This window comes from Gadus morhua, chromosome 1, assembly GCF_902167405.1.
Source record: "Gadus morhua chromosome 1, gadMor3.0, whole genome shotgun sequence".
NCBI classification, from domain to species: domain Eukaryota; kingdom Metazoa; phylum Chordata; class Actinopteri; order Gadiformes; family Gadidae; genus Gadus; species Gadus morhua.
Window position 1 is genome coordinate 18537398 of NC_044048.1, and position 22634 is coordinate 18560031.

Below are 22634 nucleotides of genomic sequence, written 5' to 3' on the forward strand. Positions count from 1 at the left end.
GGGGGTCGATACGGTCACAGAGCTCAGTAGAGTTCTCAAGCAGCCATCCGTAAGTTGTAGGAACGTAGCCTAAAAGCTGCTGCACCCTGCATTTAAGAGGACACTCCACCAACCCAGAGAAGGCTGAGACGGAGAATGAGGGAAGGGAAAACAATCAACCAATAAAGACTGGTGTCCACGTTCGCTCCAATTAACATGCACTTTACATCGAACAGCCATTCCTACAAAAGGAGGGGATAGGGAACACCACGTCCACGCCAGTGATTCACTCAGTGAATTCTTATTTTTAACCCTAGCCAGGTCTTCTTTTATTGGACAGAGGAAAAATTTAAAAATAATGCATGATGCGATAACTCGAAAAAATCTATTTTTGTGTATTATTCACATTATTCCTGCTTTATCAAACCCCACTAAAAAGCATGAATAAGAATTATATTAAGGTAAACTATACAGCTCTGGAGATCTGTATAATTCAGCATAAATATTAAATAAATAGTACAGATATATCGGGTCCCTAATGCTTTGAATGGCAGCAGGACTTGTACTGCACTGCTTTGGCCTTGAATTAATCAAATGAAGGCAAGACATTTGATTTCATGCATGCATGCCTATCTTGCTATGCAACAATATTCTAAAGCACAACAGATACAAAATGCAAGTCAATATCCCTCTCAAACCTTGTTTGCCCAGAGAAAAGGACACGTCTAAATGTTCAATAATCAATACATTAGGACGACGATGCCAAACCCATTTTCGGATTACAGCTGATTGACTGGGCACTAAATCAAATGAGTTTCACAATGAAGCCTTTCCACCACAAAGCTCCTTCAAGGAGTCCTTCTGATGAGCATCAAGAGAAGGGGACTGCGCTGGGAATATATATACAGAGAAGACCATTGTGTGAAGAGCAGCATCCATTTTCCCTCTGTGACGTAGTCTAAGGAGCTCACTCACACTACGACCTGCTCCGTACGTCACCATTCCCAAGGAGAGGAAACGCTCCTCAGGGAAATAAACCAAGCATGCACCAACGATATTTAGCCCCCGAGCAGACGCCTCCGTCCAAAGAGACCAGCAGATGCTTGTCACTAAGCGAGGGGGACGGGCCTGTTGCTTCATGATACCGACAGGTGGGATTGTCCTACCCAGCGTTACCACATCAATGACCATCATCAGCGGAAGAAGACTTCTCCTGCTTGTTGGTATGCAAGGCAGCACTAGCCAACTGAAGTCGCACAACCAGACACACACACGGCAGTATTTGCATGATTAGAGTGGAAGAGATAATAGGCAGAGCGAGGAGGGAGATAGGAGCAGCCCGAGCCGAGGAGCAGCGACTGTCAAGCCTGCTGAACTCAGAGACGATGTAAACAAACAAACCATGCCCGGTACGACTATGAAATGTTAATGGTAAGACGACTGTAGATGATCTGCCCTCGTGAGATGAAGAAGTACCCCCAAACCCCTCTTTGACCTTATTGTATGTTTGTTGTACGTCCTAGCACTTAAAGCTGAAAGCACCTTATCCTAGCTAGCTTTGTGTATATGGGGAATGGGTTAACCTAGCGATTGTTATTTGTTTCCCTTTTTCTCGATATATTGTTTCTCTTTCTTCTTACAAATGTACTTGGTCTTTGGATAAAAGCGTCAGCTAAATACCTTAAAGGTAAATGCAATGAAGGCCTCAGCCTCAATGAGACTAACTTGTATGAATAAACTAATCTTTTTTTATTATTGCACAGCCAGTGTGAACACCTTGGTAGCCCTCAAGGTCCCGCGCAGAACACTGAACTGGGACATAAGCCGATGGGACTAGGCCCTCAGACGCTGCACTCTCATTGATTGTAGACACAGGGAGACGGCAGGTCAATGCTACAGTCACCAAAAAGCTGCGCCCATAAATTTTCAAGGGAGTGGCGACCATGATGGGTTTTTAACAATTGGTTATAAAATTTGAGTTATGCTTTGATGACAGCCAATTAAATACCGCAATTCTTTACAGCGGCAACAATAAGAGACGACATGTCAATATATATTCTTACCAAAGACAAAATCTCTCCAAAACGAAAAACTCCCAAAAAATAAAAGTTTGTCATGCTAAAAAAATGTGTGTGTGGTTTTATTTCAGAGCTTGGGGAGGTACTTTAAATGGGCGGGCAGTCCTATTGAAATAGGTAGTCACTTCTTCAAGTTGCTGAGTGGCTGATTATGAACAACGAAGCTTAGCATTGAGCTAAATAACAATCAACTCTACCCATCACCGTATGCCTCAAGACCTCCTTCTCAGAATGGCCCATTTCCTAAACCCTGCATTCAGAGTTATCCCAGAAGGCTGGTGAGATAGTCCTCAAACAACCGGTCTGTTTTTTTATTATCTGGAAAATACTTCATATCAGCCCTACGTCAGCCATGGCCGATGAGGTCATGTACAGAGTAACTCCACAGGGGCGGCAACTCAATCCCCTCTGTGAGTGCATGAGGGAGAGTCAGAGAGTGTTTCATATTAAGACCACTGACTCAGTAAAGATTACTTAGCATATAATGTAAAAAGATACAGTCTGCATTTAGCTGAACATAGAGTTCCAGGTGTGTGTAGTTAGTAGCGTGATAAGGTTATAACTGTCTAATTGAGAGGCAAGAAAGGCCTATACAATCGGAACATAGTATCACAATCAAAAAAATAAAATATGAATTTAGTGTACTTTCTTTCATAATCAGGAGGCCCGATGATGACAAATTCCTCAGGGAATCAGAGAGTAATCCAATATATCCGTTAACGATGAGGACGATGCAAACCCATACAAATCAATACAGGCACAGTCAATGACATGTCCTCATCTGCTGTCCGTCAAGTGCAATATAGATTTTCCCTCTTCGATCCTCAATGTTGCTGTGAACCATCATCATCGGTCATCCGCCTCATAAAGGAGTGGAATGCTGTGAAGTTCTTTAAAGTGTGTGAACCTTGATAACTAGCTTTATGGACCTTTTCCTCTGCAAAGCGCTGGTGGGAGAGCGGTGGTGGTAGAGGAGTGGCGGGGCTGGTCGGTGGGTGAACTTGGTAAGAGGAGCGGGTAGGTCCTAGAGGGAGGATCGAGCTACGGATCAGTCCCGCTCTCCGCATCTCAATTTCCACCCTGTTGTCTCTCCTCTTACCCTTTCCACGAATGCCCTTCTTCTCGTCTTATATGTCCCCCGCTTCATCGACCAACCAACGCGTTTCCCTTTCAGGACCAGTGTTGAATATGCACCGTGAACCAGATCCCTAATAAATATTACAGATGACATCACCATCATAGAAATACCAACCAGGGCATGTCTTTCACTCGGAAAACCCAAGAGACGAAAGAGTTACAGCTCAGCTGATAGTTTGATATTACAGATGTGTTCGGTCCTGCAATAACAACCACCACAGATCTACGTTGAACGCCAGGCAAAAAACCACTCAGGCACGTCGTTTACCGTGGCGCGGGAAAACGACTTAAATCAAATCAAGCGTTCAGGTTTCGAGAGGCATGCTCGGTTGGTGTGAGACCAGCTCTTAAATCAGAGGCGGCTCCGCTGCTGCCAGTGTTCTGACGTACCCGGCGCTTATGCCCTCCGACTGAACCACGGAGACGCCATCTCAGCCCGCCTGCACACTGTCCCCCTCGCCCACATCTCCTCCAACGCCTCTGATTGTATTGGCACAAGATCGGCAGCGGTGTGTGTGTGTCTGTGTGTGTGTGAGACAGGGCATATAAGGTCTACAGCGTTCGGGAGGTGATGATTGATGGCGGGAGGAGTGATAGCCAGCGAAGGCGCGCGTGGTGAAACACTTGTTATGTAAGCGCTGTTCAGGATTCACGTGTTCTTGATCATACGGTGGAGGATACAGGGTAGCACACAATTCTTTTAGAGTAGTCAACTATTGGCTATTCAACTTTTGTAAATGTATTACTACTATCCAACATTGGACTGACTTGTTTGAGCTCCAGAACTCCCACACACAGTAAATCCTGACCCTCTATACCGGGCCTGAGCTCAACCCCATCAGGGCGGACGACAAGTGACAAAAACGTTCTGACAGTTCCCTGGCGACCCCCGCCTGAGTGAGTCATGTGACCTGCAGAGACCACAGAGAGAAGGACCTGGTGTTGTTACCCCGCTACGCTAAACATATCGCTCAGCCATCGCTTAAGATCCTTCCTCGGCACAAACCCAGAATGTCACACCGACTGAGAATGCAGTGCGGCGCTCTTACCTCGTCCCATTCCGAGGTGAACGAGGGCGACTTCTCCAGCCTCTTCTTGCCCGCGCTGCAGTTGGACACCGACTCGCTGCGGCTGCCCAGACAGCCGTCCTCCTCGCCGGGCGGGGACACCAGCAGGTCCGAGTCCGACTTGGAGAGGCTCCTGGCCAGCTTCAGGTCCCCGGGGGGGCGCATCCGGCCGGCGGGGCTCCCCCCGGCGCCGCCGCCGTCCCGGGGCTCCTTACTCACAGTGGCGTAGATGGCTTTGGGGTCAAAGTCTGTCAGGATGGCGGCCATGTTGGGCCGGGGCGGGGACGGTGTAGCTGCCGCCGCCGCTGGTGCTGGCGCGGCCGTGGGAGGGGCCTTCGCTTTGGTCGGAGGCTTTGCTTCCGGGGCTTTGGCCTCCGGCGCGTTGCCCTCCGGTTTAGGCTGGCTGGCCGGCGTCGGCGTCGCCGTCACCCCCGGCAACCGGAAAGGCTCCTCGCGACAGTCGAAGACGGGGGAGGAGCCGTGGAGCAGGCCGGTGAACTGCTCAGGGACACCTGCCCCTGGCTGCTCCTCGCTGGGCTGGGAGACGTCTGCTGGGGAACCCGGAGAGAGAGAGAGAGAGAGAGAGAGAGAGAGAGAGAGAGAGAGAGAGAGAGAGAGAGAGAGAGAGAGAGAGAGAGAGAGAGAGAGAGAGAGAGAGAGAGAGAGAGAGAGAGAGAGAGAGAGAGAGAGAGAGAGAGAGATCAAGAGGGGGAGAGAGAGACAGAGTCAGAGAGCCAGACAGAGAGGGAGAGAGAGAGAGAGAGAGCAAGCGCGAGACAGAGAGAGAGAGAGAGCGAGAGGATGAGAGAGGAGGAAAGCAAGAGAAATTGAAACGGTTAGTCTGTGACAGGGCTTTGAGAAGAAATGGTCTTCCCCCCTGAAGGAGTGGTAGGTGGGGTGCGCGGCTTGGTGGGTTGGGGGTGTTGCCTCAGCACAGCTCATAGGAAGCCGCCCAAAAACAGATCTGTAATTGTTTCCTACCAGGAGCAGGGGGAGAGCAGCAAGAAAAAGGAGAGAAGAAGGAGTGAGAGGAGACAGAGGGAGGAAAGACAAGCCCGAAAGTTTGGCCACAGAATTCCAGAGCCCAGCTTGCAGCCGTCTCACGTCTCCCTGGCCGTGTTCCAGAACATGCCTTCCCCGTGTTTCACCACTGACTGACACCATCTGCTGCTGCGCCCTCATACCTTCTCTATCCAAACACACGGGGTTCCCTTTAAAGACCCGACCCCACACGCAGAAACCCAACGCGCCAACCACACACACACCAGTGTTAACAAACTTATGAACATTCAAATAAAATTCAAAAACCTGCCACTTAAAAATGATCCTAAGCATTATGTCGCGTCTTATCCTCGTTATGCGAACGGTTTATCCTAGCAATTGTAAGTGTTTGGCACTTGTTTCTATGCATATCTTTACTGTACCGACAGAGACACACTATTGTTTCTCTTTCTTCTGACAAATGTACTGATTGTAAGTCGCTTTGGATAAAAGCGCCCGTCTGCTAAACGCCCTAATTGTAAATGTAAAGACCAGAGAAGACAAATAACTTACATTCCCCGGCTGGATACTTCAGGCTCTGCAGCAGCCGATGACCCACTGTGAGCAGTGCAGCACACTTGTCCCGCACGTCAGACCAGTCCCCAGACCCTCCCTCCCTACGGAGTAGCTGCCTGCCACAAAGTAAAACCCCTCTCTTCCAGCGTCAGAGACGCCCACAGACGGAGAGCCCACAGAGTGGGATACAGAGTGAGTCCTTTGTTTTCCCTCCTGCTACCTTCAAGGCTCCACTAAAGCCCGCTCTGAGCTCTTGATAGCCCTGCTGTGTCGTGGCTCTGTGCTGCTGCTGCTGTCGCCGTTATTGTTATCGTTCCCTGTGCGGTCAGCTGTCCACGTCGCCTCCGTCCTCCCTCGTTACTCGTCCATTAAAAGCCAGCCAGCCAGCGGGGATGGAAATTCCGATCACTCGATCTGCTGCCCTCTCGGCCACAATCCTGATAATTAGACTTGTCACGTGGTGACTGAATGAGTGTGTGTTCGGGTGAGTGAGGGCATGCGAGTGTGAGTGTGCATGTGTGAGAGTGTTTGAGTGTGTGCGAGTGTGCATATGTGTGCGGGTCAGGGTGTTGGGTGACAGGGAATCTGGAGCAGTGACACCGCAGCAGCAGACTAGTTGACCTGTTGCAGCAGTTAATAGTCCTGTCCTTCAGAGAGCCGCTGAGAGTGATGTTGTGACCAGGAGGAGGAGGAGGAGGAGGAGGAGGAGGAGGAGGAGGAGGAGGAGGAGGAGGAGGAGGAGGAAGAGCATGAGGAGGAGGAGCAGCAGGAGGGAGGAGACAGAGGAGGAGAAGGAGGAGCAGGAGGGAAGAGGAGGAGGGAGAGGAGGAGCAGGAGGAGGAGGAAGAGCAGGAGGAAGAGGAGGAGGAGGAGGAGGAGGAGGGAAGAGGAGGAGGGAGAGGAGGAGCAGGAGGAGGAGGAAGAGCAGGAGGAAGAGGAGGAGGAGGAGGAGGCAGTTGGCAAAGCAAACTCCATTTCACAACATCTGAAGGAGGGGGGGCGGAGGAATTGTTTTTGTGCTGAAGTGTTGAGAAAGACTTGGACCCATGTAGGGGCAGAGACGCCCGATCAGTAATGGCTTCGTTGTTCCTTTGAGTTTTGAACTGGTCATTAGCGAAGAGAGTGTGTGTGTCTTTGTGTGCGTGTTGGGGACCCCACCCTGTACTCTCCCCTCCCATCCCCTCCCCGCCCTCCCCATCGCTAAACACTTCATTTAGGAAAAAATGCTGTGTGGGGGTGTTGTGTGTGCGCGTGTGTGTTTGTGTGTGTGCACTCACATTATAAACGGGTGAGTGAGTACACTGTACACATGTCCAGAACCAGAGTCAAAAACACACCCACCACCCTGTCCTTGGCTGGCTGTGGGCTGTGAACGCCCAGATGAGCCAATCCCCCCACCACCATTGCCAAGACAGCAGATGGAGGCTGCAGAGTCCCCCCGGTGTGAGACGAGTGAGGTCACCACAGAGACATGTGTGTTTCTCTTGGCCCCCCCCTGTGAGTGGCGAGCTTCACCGGTGACTTCATCCAGACCCACATATCACAGCCGCTCACAGCGCTGTCCCACCGCACGACATGTACTGTCTGTCCGTCCGTCAATATGAACCTGCGCCCTGTCAGGACAAACACTGAAGAGGGTACATGAGGCCGTACAAACACTACCAAGAGGTTTCCATTCAGCAGTGACCACCACTTCAAGTGTTGTTATCCCGTGGTGATCTTTATCCCTGTGGAAAGGTTGGACTTCAAAACGGTACAGCCATGTCAAAACCAAACCTAACACGTCCACCACAGCAACCATCAGGCAGGTAAATGTACCATGTATATCTTGAATCCATGTCAAATATAAAGACGACATTTCATTTCCATATTCCCTAACAGATCATGTTTCCTCATTATGCTGAATTAAGCGCAGGTCTACGGTATGCCAGTTAACTTCGTAACCAATTCACCGCTTCACAAGTCCCACTTACAACTGTTCAGATCCACTTCAAGCAAAGAGAAGGCGTCTTGGTTAATACCGAGTGTGCATCAGAGAAGGAATTCTAGCTTTGTGTTGCCAGCCCACCAGTTCTCCCTTGTTCCTCTGCCAGGGAATATCAATCACCTGCTCCTTAACCAGCCAAATCCGATCGGCGGCCTGGGAATGCCAACGAGACATTCCCTGGCGGCACTAATCGGAACCAGCCAATCAAGCTCCGCTAAACGTATTGCTTTCATTACAGCGACAAGCCCCGAGCTTTCCTCTGCTTCCTCCCACGCTAAACGACAGCCCCCAGCGGCGGTGTGAGTGCGTGGACCGGTGTTAACCGATATTAAACAGTAACACGAGGCCCTTGAAGGTCCTCATCACACACTGACCTCCAGGGGCCCGGGGCCCGGGCGGCTGGAGGCTGTCTTTCGTCTTGTGTCCCGGGGGTCTCTGGTCGTTGGGGGCGGGCGTTTTACGGTGCTGAAGGTGCAGAGAGAGAAGGCGTTAAGAAGACACACTTTAGTTACACAGGCGGACAGAGACGGTAATCGAAAAAGCACTAGAGAGCACTTTAGTAGAGCATAAGAGCACTGCAGTGAATAACTTCATTTCAGGAAGAGAAATGTGCTAAAAATGAATCTTATTCACTGTAGCGCTCTGATCTGAACGCTACATAGGGTTAGGGTTAGGCTAACCCTCTGCAGTACGGTTTACCACACGCTGTTGCTTATTACCAAACAAAAACGATAACAGTTTTGATATTAATAACTCAGAGCAGATACAATTGGAATGTCATGATGCCACATAAAGTTCTAAGCAGCTACGGGCGGAGGAGAGGAGTAATACAAATCAGCAGGGTGATAAAATGCAGAAGGCCACATAAATAGATATAACGGGCTCGTAAACACGGAGGCAAGATTAAGTGAGGCCTCAAGTTACGCGGCTTGGTACAGACGTCACGTCTGAAAAGGCTGCGGAGTGACGCAGAAGGGTCTGAGAGATGTCGTCTTAGGGAACAGCAATGCTCTAACCAAAACAAGGGGGGCCACTCTTCATATTTGAAACTGTCAGGCAGTAGACAGGCCCTTACTTTGTTCAATGGCCCTGAATGGCAATCTGCCAGACAAGCTTCAAATCCCTTTGCTCTTAGCAGATCTGCCACTACAAATATTTAATGTTCACCAGTTAATTACCTATTGCCATAAATAGTCATGATTAAAAAAGTATTTTGACTGTTACACATGGGTAAAGTTTTAACAGCCAAACAAACTTCTGAAGGGTTGTTCTTGGCCAAAAGTTAGGGGCTGAACTGTGAGAACACATTCAGGAAGCATCCATGAATGCATTGCTTATGCTAATAATAAACATGCAAGCTTATTAGCATATGTCCTGAGCGGCGTCACTGTAGAGAACGTGAGCTTGTTAGCATAGCATGAGCCTCCTAGAGCCAGTGAGTCTGGGGAAATGAAAGAGTTAGTCTGAAGGAGAGAGGGCCCATATGTAAGTCCATCCCAATCCCCCTTCACTTAGAATGGGTTAGGAAGGGCTGGATATGACGGAGAGAACACACGTTGGGGTATCTATCGGTGCGAGCTGCGTGACACGGTTTGAGCAAGCAAACAGTTGTGTTTTTCTTAGGGCTCACACAAAAAGACGAGAACAATGAATGGAAGAATAACATTAATACTACATCAATACCTGAGGTAGGACACTGTTGGAACTGTGCACTGTGTTTTTCTCTTCTGAAACCGATATAGAAAACAGAGTTAGGTCATGGGCTCGGCAGGCATTGGGTTACATCATAGCAATCAATGATGAGACATTTGCCCCATTATCAACGCAGCAGCAGTCAGTGGGATTGGGTTTACACTAGCCAGGGTCGGATAGCAGACTGAAGCTAGCCCAGGGGGCCGGCGGTGTTCCACATCAGTCTTTATGGAGGAGACATGGCTGGCTAACATTAAAACACTTAAGATTACCATCCTTTTACGGACGCCTGGCAAATCAGGTTCCGCAGAAGGAGACCATAATGGCAATGAAATAAAAGGACTCATTAAATATTTGTCTGGGGCCGTCGGTATCGGAACAATGTGGGTTTAGGCTGATTGGTTCCAATGGTGTTCATAATTTATTCAAATACAAGGAGCCGTGATTACATCAGTGGAAGGAAACCTCAAACCGGAGCAGCCAGCTGACGTTTCTACTGGCGGAGGCCGACAGAGGAAACAGCCCGAGAGCCTGGGGCTGCTTTTAAAGACATCTACATCAACAGCCAGGGATCCAGCACAGGCCCGCTCATTTAATCCCCTTTATCCAATTACATGCAGGGCCATTCGCTGGCCCTGACCACGCCGGGCCGCTCTGGAAGCCCGCTGGAAGACGTGGCGGCTCTGTCTGACAGGCTCTCCGGCTCACTATATTTAGCCCGGGCGGAGACGACTCTGTGGATGTACCGTACGTGAAATAAACTGAGTTTGTTTTAAATAAACAGAATGGTCTCCTGGTCAGGCTGGCTGGGACCACTCCCAGAGGACATGTCTGCAGTCTACCTGGAAGCACCCTTTAGAAAGACGCCCTAACCCCTACCTGCTCATTAGTCAGGTCAAGTATAAAATACAACATAAATCAGTGTATCCCAACTATTCCATGAGAGATAAATAATATCCATTCCTGCTATCTGACAAGTAGTAGTGGCAAATAATTCAAGTTAAAACTAAAGCCAAAGTGCGACCACAAACAACAGACGAGTAGTGGGCGTGGCTACCTCTGGTGGGCAGGGTCTTGTGGCTTGTGGGCGAGGATCTGGTCTGCGCCGAGAAGAGCAGCTCGTACGTGTGGTCCCCCTCCTCCTCCGCAGGCTCCCCCCGCTCGTCGATGCTGCTGTGCGTGTACAGCGCCTGGGAGGGGGGAGGGAGAGAGAGAGAGGGGGAGGGAGGGGGGAGGGAGAGGGGGAGGGAGGGAGGGAGGGAGAGAGGGAGGGGGGACAGAGAGAGAGGGAGAGAGGGGGTGGGAGGGAGAGAGAGAGGGGGAGGGAGGGAGAGAGAGAGGGGGAGGGAGGGAGAGAAGGAGAGAGAGAGGGGGAGGGAGGGAGAGAGAGGGGGAGGGAGGGAGAGAGAGGGAGGGGGAGAGGGGGAGGGAGAGAGGGAGAGAGAGGGGGTGGGAGGGAGGGAGAGAGAGAGAGTGAAGTATATAGGGAGAGAGCGGGAGGGAAGGGGAGAGAGAGGGGGGGGGAGAGAGGAAGAGAGAGAGGGAGACGGAGGGATAGAGAGAGAGGGATGGGGAGAGAGAGGGAGAGGGAAAAGGGAGAGAGAGAGGGAGGGGGACAGAGAGAGAGAGAGAGAGAGGGAGGGGGAGAGAGAGGAAGGGGATGGATGTAAAGTTCAAAGAAAACCAAACATCCTGTTTGAGCAAGCTACTCAGCTATCTATCCAAACACTATCAACATAAGAGAAAATGCCTTCTTCTGGCCCACTTCTGGTTCCACTTTTTATTTCTTAATTGGGGGCTTGATGTTTGGGGCCTATAGCCTTTCAGGCCATCCCTTACACATCTCAAGCACAGAGCCCTCCCACTCACCATACGTTTGAGGCCATACTCACATCTTTGTAGAACTTGTTGTATTTAAGCAGAGATGAGGAACTGGATCAAGCCTTAGTGCTACTTTGTAACCCACTACATCACTATTCATTTAAGAATTTGGTTTCAGGGTTTATTTTACTGATTAAAAGGGGGACATGAACTGATTTTACGATTGTAAAAATCACTTCATTATTGTGAAGCGTGCATCTGTTACTCGTTACTCTCTAGGGCCCCCTACAGGTGCGATCTGGCCTAGCTTTACTGGGAGCACTGGGGGCTCCCTCCCAGTAATCACACCATGAAGGCGTTGAGTGAATTCATTAGTTTTCCTTCGTTTATCTTCTGGCTCGTAATTGTCCCACAACAGAGTGTTGATGTTAACTTATCTTCAGGCATGCAGGAGGGATAAAAACCAAACCAACTAACACTAATTCAATTTAACTTTATTAATCATCTTTAGGCGGATTCAGCATAACCCTATAAGCCTATCAGGGGAAGAAAACGTGTAATAATCCGTCAGGATGTATTGCTCAGGGAAAATAAATAATAGTTTAGTTTGACACTAGTTTGACATTATTCTGAGAGCAAGAATGTTCTCTAAGGCTCTCTGAATCTTCCTTTCTAGTCCGCTGATTCATTCTTTTCCTTCTATCTCCCCCGCTCTCCCTCTCTCCCCCTCTCTCTCCCCCTCTACCGCCTTGCACGCCCTGCGCCGTGTGCTGGCATGAATATTTATAAACAGGTTGTTTGAATTGAGCAGCAGGCGTGAAGAGGAATCTGGAAAGGGCTGGTGACAATGACAGCCAGCGACATTATAATTGGAAGACAAACACCTTTCCCAGGGCCCTGTTGTCAGCCCTTTGACAGACGGGCTCTGCCACCAGCCCAGACTTAACTCTAGCTGTGGGGTGGAACCGAAGGCAGCGAGCATTTAGAACCCAGACGGAACCAAGATGGCAAGGGGAAAACCGCCCAGAGTAAACAGTGTTGTTATTGCTCTGGATAAAGCCTCTCGGGGCTGTGTTTTTTGTGCCCTTTGAGGGGATGACTTCATCCTCTTACCTCCGAGCTCATCTCCTCTTCGTGACCGGCGACGGGGTGACACGGGTGGGCCAGGCGCTCCTTCTGAGCACAACAAGGAGGATAATATTCAGTCAGTTGCAACTCTTTCTTACCAGTAACGTACTACACATTTCTTCTTAACAAGAGGACGGGGGGAAACAAGGGGCCCGCTGTCTTCGGAAAAAGCAAATTAAAGAAAGGCATTCAAATCAGTGGAGAGGAGAAACAAACAGCGTCTTTCACACACTAACGCACTATCGCCCTCTAGTGGGGACGTCTGACATAACGCAACCACAGAGTAGACAGCAACTCAAGAGTGTGCGTTTGCTGGGGCCAAACTCACTTTGCCGGCGTCGCTGTCGGGCCGGCCAGAGTCCCGGTCGGAGGACTTGCCGCTGGCCAGGCTGTCCAGGGAGTGGCAGGACGTGGCCTCAAACAGGGCCTCATACGGGCTCTCCTCCTCCGGCCGCGAGGCCATCCCAGATATCAGCTCACCCATCTTCTCTAGATCACCTGCAAACACACACACACCCACACCCACACACACACACACACACACACAACCACACACAGTTGGGGGGGGGGGTCCCATATTTTTAAATGCGCCAATGTGTGCAGAACGCTGTTTTTATCTTCTGGTCGGTGGAAGTGCTGCCAGTTCAGTCCTGCACTGGGCAGGGACAGCGTGTGGAGGGGGTGAACCTTACCTCTCCTCCTGGGACTGGGGCTCTCCTGAGGTGGGGGGATGGGCGGGGGAGGGAGGTCCAGGTCCGGAGGCTTTCCAACCATGTGACCTGTAGAACAACCAAAAGACACCATAAGGGAACAGTCAGGGCTTTTCTTTTCTAAAGTGCAAAACGTTGTTAAATTGGGGGGAGGGTGTTTCTGGGAAGTTAACTGCTCTCAGTTCTCTAGCGAGTGGGAAGTAGGTTTTGACAGCGTTTGAGACTCGCCCCTCTGGAAGCCAATGTGTCTGTTTGTTCTAAATCCTTGACGCCTGTCTGATTGCTGATATTGACTTTTTTAACAACTCGTAGGCAGATCCCTCTGCCAGAACGAGGGTTTCCTTCCTGCTTACTCTTTAAAAAGACACATTCTGAAACTATAGTTCATGTATTCCAGCTCCTAGAAGCCTTATACTTGGTACGAGGTAAATCAACTGCAATTATGTAACGCTTATGGAGCTGTGGCCCCTCAAAGGGCTTGACAGTTACTGCCTCACATGACACCTCAACACTGAACCCCGGCTGGAGGAGCCGGGGTTCAAACCAGCAACCCTCCGGTTGGAAGACCACCCGCTCTAGCGTCCTGAGCCCTGGACCCCCGTGCGGCCCCCTCACCGTGTATGAGAGCTGCGATCTCCCTGCTCTTCTGTGAGGGCATCTCCCTGACGGTGTCCAGCGCCGTCAGACCCCTGATGTCCGTGATGCTGGCCTCGATCCCTGACCGCGGGCAAGACGACACACGACAGCAGAGAGTCGACAACACACAAAAAGGTCAACACACTTTCGTCATAATTCTGTGATGCATGAGGTGAGACGGGGGGGAAAGAGTGGCCTGTGGAAAAAAAAAAAAAGAGATAATGCTACGGTGGCTTAGACACAGAGCGTGTCCGTGCCTGTGTGTCAGGGCGGCAGGGTTTAGCTTTCTGCTTGGTGACGGCAGGGAGGGAGGGAGGGAGGACCTACCTGCACTGAGGAGCCGCTGCACCACGTCCGCCTTCCCGTAGAGAGCCGCTTCGTGGAGGGCACTGCCCCTCTCAGTCTGCGCGCACACACACACACACACACACACACACACACACACACACACACACACACACACACACACACACACACACACACACACACACACACACACACACACACACACACACACACACACACACACACGTTGAGGGAGTTTGTGGTAACTACTGATAATGGGTTAATGTGAGGAGCCTATAGCGTTAGCACAGGGCAGGAGATCTACGGAATCCACATTTCAGATCCGTCTTTCTGCACAAGCTTGAATCACTCTCCAGGTGGACTTGGATCTCTGGATTAAACCCCTCGCTCCGGCATTCGCCACCCCCTAAAGCCAGTTTAGAGGACGTCTACATGCTGATTGCGTAGCAAGTTGACACAACGTATCATTTTACGCAACCCAGTCCTGGTTTGTACCTAACAGTTACAAAATATGTCCCGCCGTGGTCAGGTTGACTGCAGCGTTTGAGATGTATTTTGATGCACGGGGTTGCAAGCCCTCCGCTGCATTGCGTTGAAAATGAATTGTCAACGTGATCCGCGCTACGACCGCAACCACCCAACCAGTGAGTACAAGGCATGGAGCGCCTGAACGGTCTACTGTGAAATGGATGTCTTCCTGAGCCCCTCCAGCGGGCCGCACAACATGGTTGAGGACCCCAAGCAGACTCCCGGCCCACTCGTAATGGAGGCCCTGCGTGGAGCACGGCCTTAGGGCCTCGCTCAGACAGCGTGTCTCTCTGGTCCTCTGAAGGGACGACAGGAGGTGGGTGACGGGGATGTGCTGCTGCCTGATGGGGGGCAACGTTTAGGGTACAGTGGGCTATGAGATGGGGTGCAAGCTACAGTAGAGAGGGTAATACTGAAGACTGTCGTTTTGGTTGTCTTTTTGGCTTCATTAGGAGAGCGGTATGATTTATAATCCAGTGGCAGAAGGCATACATGGAATTCATGGTGTATAGATATTATGCAGAATACAGGAAAACATTTCTTTACACACACAAAAACACACTGTATATGGTAGGATGCAAAAAATACATGCACACACACACACACACATTTCACACTATGCAAAGCATTGTCAGCTGCAATGTCCTTTCGCCCCCCCACTTCCTCTAATCCATCGTGCCCTTAAGTGAATCTTTCGTTTCGCGCGCACACTCACACTCCCACCCACCACATCCACCACATCCACCACATCCAACCCCTCCACCCACCTCGTAGTTGATGTCCATGCCGGTGTCCAGCAGCACCTCGACCACGCCCAGGTGCCCGTTGCGCGAGGCCAGGTGCAGCGGGGTGTGCTTCTTGGTGTTGCAGCCCAGCAGGTTGGGGTGGGCGCTGAGCAGCAGCTTCACCACCTCCAGCCGCCCGTACAGCGCCGCCAGGTCCAGCGGCGTCTCAAACTTGTTGTTGCGCATGGTGGGGTCCGTGAGCTCCTCCAGCAGCAGGCGCGCCACCTGCGTGTGGCCGTACTGCGCCGCGCAGTGCAGGGGGGTCTCATTGTCGTTGTTCTGTGGAGGGGGGGGGGGGGGGCCAGAGAGATGTAAGCGCACGCGTGTGTGTGTGTGTGTGTCAGTGCTTGTGCACTTGTGTTTTTGCACTTATGTGAGACATTGCGGTTGTGTGTGTGTATGTGTGTGACATTGCCAGCACGCGTAAGCCGGTGTGTACATACACATGTTTGTGTGCGCGCCGCGCGCATGTGTGAGACAGCGCTTGTGCACTTGTGTATTTGCAGGTGTGTTTGTGTCTGTGTGCACGTATGCGAGTGTGAGTGTGTGTATTCGGACGGAGGAGGGGTGGGGGAGTGTGGGGTCGGGAAAGCATGTAGTATGGCAAAAGATAAAACACAAGAATGATCGATGGGGAAAGGGGTTATCAAGGAGAGGGGCAGTGGGGAGGGAGGGGGGGGGGGGGGGGGGGGGGGGGTGGGGTTTGAACCCAGTCAAGGCGGCCCATGACGTTGGAGAGGATGTGACGGAGACGGAGAGCCACGCAGTGTGTGTGTGTGTGTGTGAGAGGATAAGCCAATCAGTACCCTGGGCCCACACCACAAACAAGTTAAAGGTTGGAGAGGGACACCCAATTAGGACGCAGCATACGTAACAAGGCCTGGGGAGGGGGGTGAAGCAGAATCAAAGGTTCGCAGGGGGGGGGGGGGGGGGAACTGCGTCGGTCAGAGGGGTCCAGGCAGACTGTCAGAAGCTATGTATCTCTTCGCCAGAGGATCAAAGGGAACTTGAAAGGAGGCTTTACCGCCGTTCTGGCAGCTCCTCTGAAAGGAGGGTTACGGATATAACACCACATAATTCACTAGCCTCTCATTTTTCACTGTGACATAATTTAGTTTTTTTAAATCAATGTATTCTTGAAGCAATGGTATTGAGTTGAGTGTGTGTTAGGTTCAGCTTTGAGCAAAGACCTATGCTCGAAGAAATCTGTTCATTCAGTCGCATCGTTTTTCGGTCAAACTTAAGGAGAAGACCCTTAAATCATCCAGAATATGTAAATGCACACTTCAGAGTATTGTAGGCACGAGGGGTTATGGGTAATGGAGTCTTAATTCCAGGAAAGACTACTGCTATTGCTACACTTTCCTTTAAGGAGCTTAACCAATCAAATCATAGCCCATTGTTATAAAGGAGAACAGCATAGTCAACACGTTGGCCTTGGATTAGATATGCAACATGGACAGACCTGTGAATGAACTGTGAATCATAATCACAGCATTAAGTCATTAAAACGGGTTTATGAAGCCACCACAATATTTACTCATCAATGTTGGAAACTGAGAAAAACCTATCTTACTCCTCTTAGTCTTGAATGAATATGAACTATGTCATATGTGAACAAGTAGCGTGACTTCAAAGGGGAACTTAAGACGAGGCAATATTATATTATATATATATATATATATATATATATATATATATATATATATATATAAAATACCCAAGATGAAATAAACAGAGGTAAGGAAAGCTTAGGTATAAATACAGCATCATTATATCGATGTATAGTTGTACTTTTTTATGCAGAATCTTTTTGGGGGTCTTTACCATAACCTGCCAGCAGGGGGCACGCCCTGCAATACCGACTTCTTAGGTCAGATTATGAGTAGGCCAATACTGCACTCAAAATTTGTGGAAGTAACCCTTTTTAATCCATACTATTTTTGCCTTTGATAACACTGCAGAGGCACGAATAAAATAAACCAATTGTTTACCGGTCATGGTAAGAGCACTACGGCAGATAATATCATGCAGCCATTTCAACCATCCGTTCTAAAAGAACCAAACCTATCTGGACACCGGTTTGAATAATTAAGTCAATGAAAGCCTACAAGCCCTTTGTACTGACAACATTGGGAGTAGGGGTGCGGCAGAGAGAGTGCTAGTTTTGGCAAATGGCAAAGCCACACACGTCAGAATGGGAGAGACAGTGGGAGAGAGAGAGAAAGACTACGAGACAGAGACACAACACAAGAAACAGAATGAATGAGATGGAGAGAAAAACAAAGAGAGGAAGAGAGAAACAAAAAGAGAAAGAAAGCCCCTCATACCACAAGCAAACAAACATCAACCCACACACACACTAACACACAAACACACGCCATGCTTTCCCTTAGCTAAAGAACGTCCGACAGCTGGCATGAGAGGGCCAGGGTGGGCATGGAGGGACGGGCGGACGGTGCCAGGTCAAGTGGCGGCTGTACGCAGGGGAGAGAGATGGCAGCTGTGCCCGTGATTCAGCCACGGGGAGACAGGAAGTGATGCAGAGGGAACCCGAGGGCAACTCTGGACAGGTGTGAGCATTCTATTAAGAGCCCCACACACACACACACACACACACACACACACACACACACACACACACACACACACACACACACACACACACACACACACACACACACACACACACACACACACACACACACACACACACACACGTTCCAGATGGGGACCAGGTACTCGCTCAGGCTCCAGTGTGTGGGAGCGAGGGGGACGCGAAGAGAGGGAAAGACAAAAATAAAAGGTAGGAGAGATCATGAGGGTCATAGTCCACTGGTAGAGCCGGTCTCAGCTGGAGCAGAGAGGAGCCAGGTGTGGAGTCTAGCCTATAAAACAAGGATTTCTTGAAGGACACTTCTTTGACAGTAAATTATTTGGTTAAATAGAGCATGATCATCATGGGAAGACACCCAGGAAGCATTTAACAAGCATCCTCAGTGAGGCAATGCCTGTTCGTATTCACAGTGCAAACTACAAGCATCTCTAGTTTGTCATTTACAATACAAATAGTAGGGTAAAGCCCTTGAGCATGGATCATGCAAGGATCATTATATAAAGCCTATTCAATTAACTAGTAATGAAGTAAAGAAGGTTATATCATTAATTTAGGATTAATGTTTTCGAGACATATTTTCTTGTGCTCCCTTTCTGTTCCCTTCTGTCCACTAAACAAACCACGCTGCATCGGATCTTCCTCCATTTGAGGCACGCCGTGAACATCACAGGGCCCAGACTCGTGCCATGCATCTGTGCACAACATGCAAACATGCATGTACACATACGAACGGCAGGATCTTTAAACCATGAATGATGCATGAACACGCATGGCTGCAACTCCAGTATGCAAACTCACACACACACACACACACACACACACACACACACACACACACATTACATCAGCGACGTTCTCTCAGATGTGAATCCACCAAATTATAATCCAAACAAATCTCCTACTATGGTGTATGATTCGACCAAAGCGCCGATTTAATGGAGGGCCCTCATAATCCCTTCCACAGGCTCTGCCATGATACACGTCACTCCTTCGAGTCCATGGTTTCCTCTTCCAGCGGTGCATGGATTGGCCCCGATGTGCAATACAAAACAAATCTATATAAAAATAAAAAAAGACCAATAAAATGTCCAGATGCTATGTCCCCGTTAGAGTTCTAATATCGTTCTTTTTTTAATCCTTTTTATGTTTAGATGAATGGCAGTTAAAAACTGATTCTTTTCATGCAGCTTTAAGAAGAAGCCTTTTTTTGATGTGTTTTTGGTGCAAGGTGTTTGGTGACCGGGTAATTCCTGTCTGCATTGTGAGGCGTTGCACCATGCTTTGTCATGCGCTTTACGGTAAGACGTACATAGCGTAGTTCTTTAGAGGATGACTCAACCGCCTTGACGTTGAACAGCTATTAGCACGCCCCCTCTGTGAGTGATGATGCACACCAGGAGGTTGAGCACAAATCCTGTAGAAATATCTAATACACAAAGCAAGTGCTTTGCTTTGTTTATTTAAGGAAAAGCAGTGAAACCACACGATAAGAACATTCCTTTCCAGTAATGGAAGGGGCACCCATCACTACAAGGGCCATACCATGTGACCGCCATAAGGATAATTAATGAAAGCCTGAATCACCGGCACTCAAAGTGAAAAAACAGCAGCTAGATTTTACTAACAGCACGCGAGAACAAAGCATTCTGAATGCACCAATGTAGTACATGTACTTCTGCACCACGTGAGTGCAGGACATCTGATTAGGTTTGTTTTGACTGGGGTTGTTCCTGGCTGGAAGATAACCGTAAAGAGACTTATATCAGGCTTAAAGAGAAAAAAAAAAGAGACCTTAATCTGACCTGAAACACAAGTTACAGCTCGCGGGCCACGAGAGGAGCCGCCCGTATACAGCGCACCATTGTCTGTTCGCCAGAACGGAGCTCGAGATGAGAGTAAGCACAACTGCACCAGGCAGCTTAGCTGGGAGATGGGGTTTAGCGTTCCCAACGCACAGTCTCCACTTCCTGGACGGTATGAGCTCGCTGCCCACATCGCACCACCGCCCCCACAAGAAAGAACCAGCTTTTCAATTCTGAAAATCAGCCATGAACAATGAGAACGTTGGCAGCCTGATTTAGACCTCGGCGCATGTTAAACATGAGATTACCGTCTCCACCGCTCTCCCTCCCACTGATAAGTCCTGCGCTAACTAGGAACATCTGGGGATTACTACGATGCTGCAGAACGCTACGACAGAGGGGCAGAGGCAGAGGGAGAGAGAGAGAGTCACAGAGACCAATAGAGGGACAGTGACACACAGAACGGGAGACAGAGAGACAGAGAGAGAGAGAGAAAAGACTCACTACCCCGACGCTGGGAGACGGTAACACGGTCTGACTGGTGACCTCTGTCACGTGATACGCAGGCTGCGGTTATGTCACCCGTATCCCTTGGGGTGGTGCCTATGGGTGCGGGGGACCTAAGCCCAGAGAGAAAGAGTGGGTGATTGTGAGAGGGTTGCCCATACCTCTGCACACACACACACACACACACACACACACACACACACACACACACACACACACACACACACACACACACACACACACACACACACACACACACACACACACACACACACACACACACACACACACACGGTTGTGTTCATATCAAACAGAGACATCCTACGCTGCACATGAGCATGGCCCCAGAGTCCCTGTCCACACTTCCCCACACCTCGCTGCCACAGTCACTTGTGACATGACTGAAGTTAAAGCGCGCAGTCTCAAGGTCAGCTTGATCTTAACGCTGAAGGATAGTGTCCGTCCAGTTATCACCTTTAAATACTGGCCTATTGCTTGTCTACACTCTGGGTGATATCCCATCACGATGTGGATGGCCTCACAACACCGTTCTAAAACAGTACAACTGAGTGGTGTGTGCGTATATGTGTGTGTGTTAGTATAGTCATTAAAGGTATGTTTTCAGACAGAGCGCATTTTTTTTCCCCCTAGTATATTTCACACCTATAGATTTGACCCTTTTAAGGGCCCATGTTCCAACCATAATACATTACGTCTATAAAACCGGTTATGGCGATAAATAACATCGCTAGATAACTCTTTGACATCGCTCAAGGACGGCGCTGAACCCCCGAGCCTAATCAGTAGGAGCTAAGGAGTGCTTAATCCTGCCGTTAGCCAAGTATTCCCATAACATCCACAACGGACCTGCCAGGGAACCTTGTTATCAGAGCTAAATATGTTCCAGGCACTCCTTCACCGTGTCACGTCATCCATAGAAAAACATAGCATAGCAACGCGGTCAGGGCATCACGTTATACGCGCGCCTACAGCTGCACACTAACTGGTGCGCATCACTGGTCCCTCCCTGTAGGCCATTTCAAGAGGAGGGCTCCTTTCATGTCTCCTCGCGTAAAAGAATGAGACTTGCGCTGCAAAAGGGCTAAACTTTCGTCTGAAACCACTTCCGTCTTTATTGATCTCCATGCCGCGATGAATCTTAGACAGGTCCAACTGGAACAGCACGTTCAAAGGCGTCTCTATACCGACAACATTGTGGAGAAATGGACTCGCTAAGCACAGTTCCTCTTAAACAAGGGTTGTTTTTTTGACGGTGGTGCATCATCTTGAGCAGCCTCATCGGAGCTTTGCATCACACCGAACCCACCGATATTATTGATCCCTCCTAGCTATTGCGTGTATTGCTCAAAATGAATACACGTCCCATGCTACTAAACGTCGCATCAAAACAACAAGTTCCCTCAGCCCAAGCTTTGGGTGTATATCTTTGGTGTGGATCAACGGTCATGAACAGCAACCACAGGATAATGCAGCAATATCCTCCGGCTGCAAGCTGATGGTGTGTAGGCTTGGTGGCTGAAGGAGACCTCGGGCACCACAGTATGTATGGGAGGGGGAAGTCTGAAGACATTACCATCGTCACCAACCACTGCATCCTATCCCACGTCAAGCCTCTGGAATTAAAACCATCAGACAGCTTACCCTATGGTCAACTCTCAAGTCTCCACCTATATACATAGTACGCCATGTCCTTATGCAACAGCAAACCCATCAACACTGTAGCCTCCGTTTTAAAGGCCATATCCTGTTTGACCCGTTCCTTGTTACGATTGCCGTGATTCGAAGGATTGGAGGTCAGTGGAAGGCGTGGGCAGGTGATGATGACGCTGTCGGCGCATACATGTGCAATCCCCAAACATCTGATCCGAGGTCAGGCCCAGTGAACTAATGGGGATATTGCATTAGACAGGTGACCTACATTGCAAGCTTGGAAAGAGGTGAAAATAAAAAGGGCATTGCTGATGGGTTTGCTTCCCCGAGACAGGGAAGGTAACCTTCCATAGATTTATTAAGAGCACATGATGTTCAGTAAATAAAAGCCCCAGCACTGGAATTGTATTTACAACCCAATTAATTTAGGCGGTAGATAAATATTCATTCATTATTCAGCTAAGTGGGGCAGACACACTGGGGGAGACGTTCTCGAAGGTTGCTCTCGCCGAAGCACCGTTTCACTATGTTTTCATCATTATTCTATTATCAAAGCACCACTGGAGGAGAGGCTCGTCGGGATCAGACCTCGCTGTGGAACGGCTCTGGACTAGAATACAGTCTGT

The 22634-nt window shown here is 49.5% G+C and overlaps 1 protein-coding gene across 8 annotated transcripts in view; it reads right to left on the reverse strand.

Annotated features, from left to right (window-relative positions):
- Window positions 1-22634, reverse strand: part of anks1aa (ankyrin repeat and sterile alpha motif domain containing 1Aa) — a 63734-nt gene that overhangs the window by 26398 nt on the left and 14702 nt on the right. For 7 of the 8 annotated variants that reach the window (XM_030362078.1, XM_030362111.1, XM_030362069.1 and 4 more), the window contains 10 exons: window positions 15394-15690; window positions 14120-14195; window positions 13772-13873; window positions 13139-13225; window positions 12775-12944; window positions 12432-12494; window positions 10555-10687; window positions 9489-9532; window positions 8180-8270; window positions 4244-4812 (listed from right to left, as the gene is read on the reverse strand). In XM_030362078.1, coding sequence (XP_030217938.1) covers window positions 4244-4812; window positions 8180-8270; window positions 9489-9532; window positions 10555-10687; window positions 12432-12494; window positions 12775-12944; window positions 13139-13225; window positions 13772-13873; window positions 14120-14195; window positions 15394-15690 — 1632 coding nt within the window. The remainder of the gene's footprint in view (window positions 1-4243; window positions 4813-8179; window positions 8271-9488; window positions 9533-10554; window positions 10688-12431; window positions 12495-12774; window positions 12945-13138; window positions 13226-13771; window positions 13874-14119; window positions 14196-15393; window positions 15691-22634) is intronic. The other variant, XM_030362060.1, reaches the window with a different exon arrangement.